Genomic DNA, 3,834 nt, shown 5'->3' with positions numbered 1-3,834 from the left:
AGTAAATATTGTGTTATTGTATGCTTAAATATGGGCCAATCAAATTTTAAAATAAAAATAAATAATTAAACAAATAAATAAGGGTAAATAGGTAATTTGATAATTAGTTCCACAAATAATAGCCTATAATTATGGTAACCATTGACTTAGGTACGTAGGTATTTTCATCCCTTTTTAAAAACACAATGAAGATCTTTTTTTCATTCTTCACTTATCAAATCCGATCGACACATCCCAAAATCGGAACTCCTCTTCTTCGTGTCTTATCCCTCCGGTCGACCGAAGCCAAATGACTCTTCCGACGATCTGGGTCTACCCTCCATCATAGTGCGCAATAGCAGTGCAGCCTGTGTTCCTGCTTACAGAAGGTTAATCCCAACTTTAAATGAGCCACGGAACAGTTGGAACCCTAAAATTTGGGAATGGGATAGTTCAAGATTCGTGGCTAAACCCTTGGATATGATGGAGATTTCTAAGGAACAGCAACATCAACAACACCATCATCAAACTGCTGTTAATCCTCCCAATCCCGATGGATCAAAGAAGAGTCCAGTTGGTCAAAGGGAAGAAGACGAATACCTCTTGTTGAAGCTTGGTGGTGGTGAGGAGGTAGCGACCAGGCCTAGCAAAAGGGTCCGATCTGGTTCACCTGGCAGTGGTTGTGTCGGGAATTATCCAATGTGTCAAGTTGATAACTGCAAAAAAGATCTATCCACTGCTAAAGACTACCATAGGCGTTACAAGGTTAGTGAGGTTCATAGTAAAGCTGGAAAAGCCCTAGTTGGAAAACAGATGCAAAGATTTTGTCAACAATGTAGCAGGTTGGTTGATTCTTCAATCCATCACTTTCTGTTTCTTGAAACTTTTGCGCTAAATAACTAACTTACCCTTTTCACAAACTTGCTTCTAGGTTCCACCCTCTTTCTGAGTTTGACAAGGGGAAGAGAAGTTGTAGGTGTAGACTTGCAGATCACAACAGGCGAAGAAGAAAGACACAGCCAGAAGATGTTGCTTCACAATTATTAATCCCTGCAAATGGTGATAACGCCAATGACATGGATATTGTTCGTTTGCTAATAGTTTTAGCTCGTGCTCAAGGTAACATTATTTATACGGTTATACCCCTCCTGTTTGACTTTAAACTTTCAGTAGGAAGTATTTCTCATCTGACATTAGGATGTGGGAATGATGTTTTATTTATTTAATTAATTTTGTGTATTTTCTTACATCTGAAAATCTTTGATATATATTCCAAAATTGGGCAAGAATGTATTACATAGAATACACACTTCAGAATCCAGGGGTTTGTTTGAATGCTAGATATAAATCATTGGGGTGTTTGGGTTTGTTTCATTTGATAGAAAACAATGGGTGTTTGGATTAGGTGTTTGACAGGGAAGGGAAGGAAATGAAAAGCAGTTTTTGGCTAATATACATATCAAAATGAGCAGTTTTTTGGATGCATTCTATGAATTTGATTCATATTTCAATTTATGTTTTTTTTCCTGATTTAACACTTCATTTATGTGGACAGTGCAGGATCTTGACAAGGTTGAATTCTTAAAAGGTATCAAGTATGTTTATGTAGATGATTCAAAGGATGATACTGGTGAGATTCCAATTCTATTGGAATGGAATCAATAATTCCAATTTTGTTGGAATGGAATGACGAATTCCAATTCTGTTGGAATTACAGAAGTTGATGCTTGAAGAACGTACCACAAAATTGAAACGGACCACATTATTTTTTTTAATGTATTAGTCGTTGTTAGATTTTGATGTAATTATTAACAATTGTTACCCGTATTCTATAAGAAATAATGTATTTGTTGTTTTTATTCTTCAATTGATTGTTCAAGAATTTGTTATTCTACAAGAAGTTTTTAAATTCATGATAAAGAAAAAGGTCCAAGAATATTTTTTTTATTATTTATGGTTCAAGAATATATTTTTTTTTAATATATTCATAAACATATTCTGTCAGAATGACCGAATTAAAAGAATTATAATTCGTAAAATCGGATTTTTAAAATTAATAGAATCTATGATCCCTTGAAAAATGCAATTTTCCTTTATTAAATCTATATTAATTGACTAAATTACACTTGTAATTAATTAAGATGATTTTTTCAACTATATTTAATTCAATAATATATATTAATCACTTTCTTAAAATAAGTAAATTTCATTGGCCCACATTTATGAATACAAACACAATAATTACTTTAAACAAAATAACCTAAGCCTATATATATATATATATATATATATATATATATATATATATATATATATATATATATATATATAAATATATATGTATATGGTTAGGTTCATGTGAGACGGCCTAATTTTGTGAGACCGTAAGACGCATTTTTTTATTTTTTTATATTTTTTATTTACTTTTAGTTAGTTCAAGTTCCGAAAATAATATTTAAAAATAGAATTTTTGGATTTTCACATTTATTTTGCATTTTAAAATTATGTACAGTATCATATTCTATTAGAATATTTCACGTCTTTTTCAAAAAAACGGGATTTTTTTTATTATTTTTTTTAAATTTTTAGTTAATTCAAGTTCCGAAAATAATATTTAAACAAACAATTTTTAGATTTTTCCATTTATTTTGCATTTTAAAATTATTTTTTAAAATATATACAGTGTAATATTTTATTAGAACATTTCACGTATTTTAAAAAAAAACGGGATTTTTCTTATTATTATTATTATTATTTTAGTTATTTCAAGTTCCGAAAATAATATTTAAAATAAAAATTTTTAGATTTTTCCTTTTTCTTTGCATTTTAAAATTATTTTTAGATTTGGTCTCACGGTCTCACAAAATTAGAATGGCCTCAAATGAACCTAAACATATATATATATATATATATATATATATATATATATATATATATATATATATATATATATATATAGGGAAGGGTTATTTGGAAAACTAAAAAACCCTAAAAATCATAAAAATGCATAAAAAAATACCAAGACATCACAAAACTTTTTTTTTGAATTTTTTTTTATCAAAAACTCGCAGCATTTTTTACAATTTCGCTAAAAAAATAAATTATTTTTTTTGTAATTCTTTTTCAGCGATTTTGACCTAAATGTTGCGATTTTTGATAAAAAAAATTCCAAAAAAAGTTTTGTAATGTCTTGGTATTTTTTTTATGCATTTTAATGATTTTTAAGGATTTTTGTTTTCCATAGAACATAAACCATATATATATATATATATATATATATATATATATATATATATATATATATATATATATATATATATATATATATATATATATATATATAGGGCTAAGTAATAATATGGATAGACAACTATTGAGCGGACGTTTGGACAATGTTATTCTATGATAATTACTAAGAGAATAGCTTGTTTAGTTGTGTGAACATGTACTATGCATTCTCTCTAATTTTTATTCATTTTTGTTCTCACGTATCGTTTTTCACTCATTTTTATTTTTACATAATATGACTCAATAAAAATTCTAATAACATAGAATAAAAATAATAATAATAAATTATAATAACTTTATAAACGGTTTAAGTAGTGAGATTGTGTGATAATGACAACAATTATATAAGATTGAATTTATTTACATTATCAAACAATATATTGACTTTGTCATTCTCATAGAATAACATTATCCACACGTCCGCACAATAGAAATTAGTCCACATTTGAATCTAACTCTCTCTCTCTCTCTCTGTGTATATATATATATATATATATATATATATATATATATATATATATATATATATATATATATATATATATATATATATATATATAAGCGGTT

At 27.3% G+C, this 3,834-nt stretch overlaps 1 protein-coding gene across 1 annotated transcript; it reads left to right on the top strand.

Annotated features, from left to right (window-relative positions):
• The first annotated feature begins 371 nt into the window (after positions 1-371).
• On the top strand, positions 372-3,120 carry LOC128127085 (squamosa promoter-binding-like protein 15). Its single transcript, XM_052765431.1, has 4 exons — positions 372-821; positions 911-1,098; positions 1,535-1,609; positions 3,107-3,120. The coding sequence occupies exons 1-4, from the start codon at positions 460-462 to the stop codon at positions 3,118-3,120; spliced, it is 639 nt and encodes a 212-aa protein (XP_052621391.1). The 5' UTR covers positions 372-459.
• The last annotated feature ends 714 nt before the right edge of the window (positions 3,121-3,834 follow it).

This window comes from Lactuca sativa, chromosome 1 (assembly GCF_002870075.4).
Source record: "Lactuca sativa cultivar Salinas chromosome 1, Lsat_Salinas_v11, whole genome shotgun sequence".
Taxonomy (NCBI): Eukaryota; Viridiplantae; Streptophyta; class Magnoliopsida; order Asterales; family Asteraceae; genus Lactuca; species Lactuca sativa.
The sequence above is the reverse complement of the archived record's forward strand: the minus strand, read 5'-3'. Positions and strand labels throughout refer to the sequence as shown.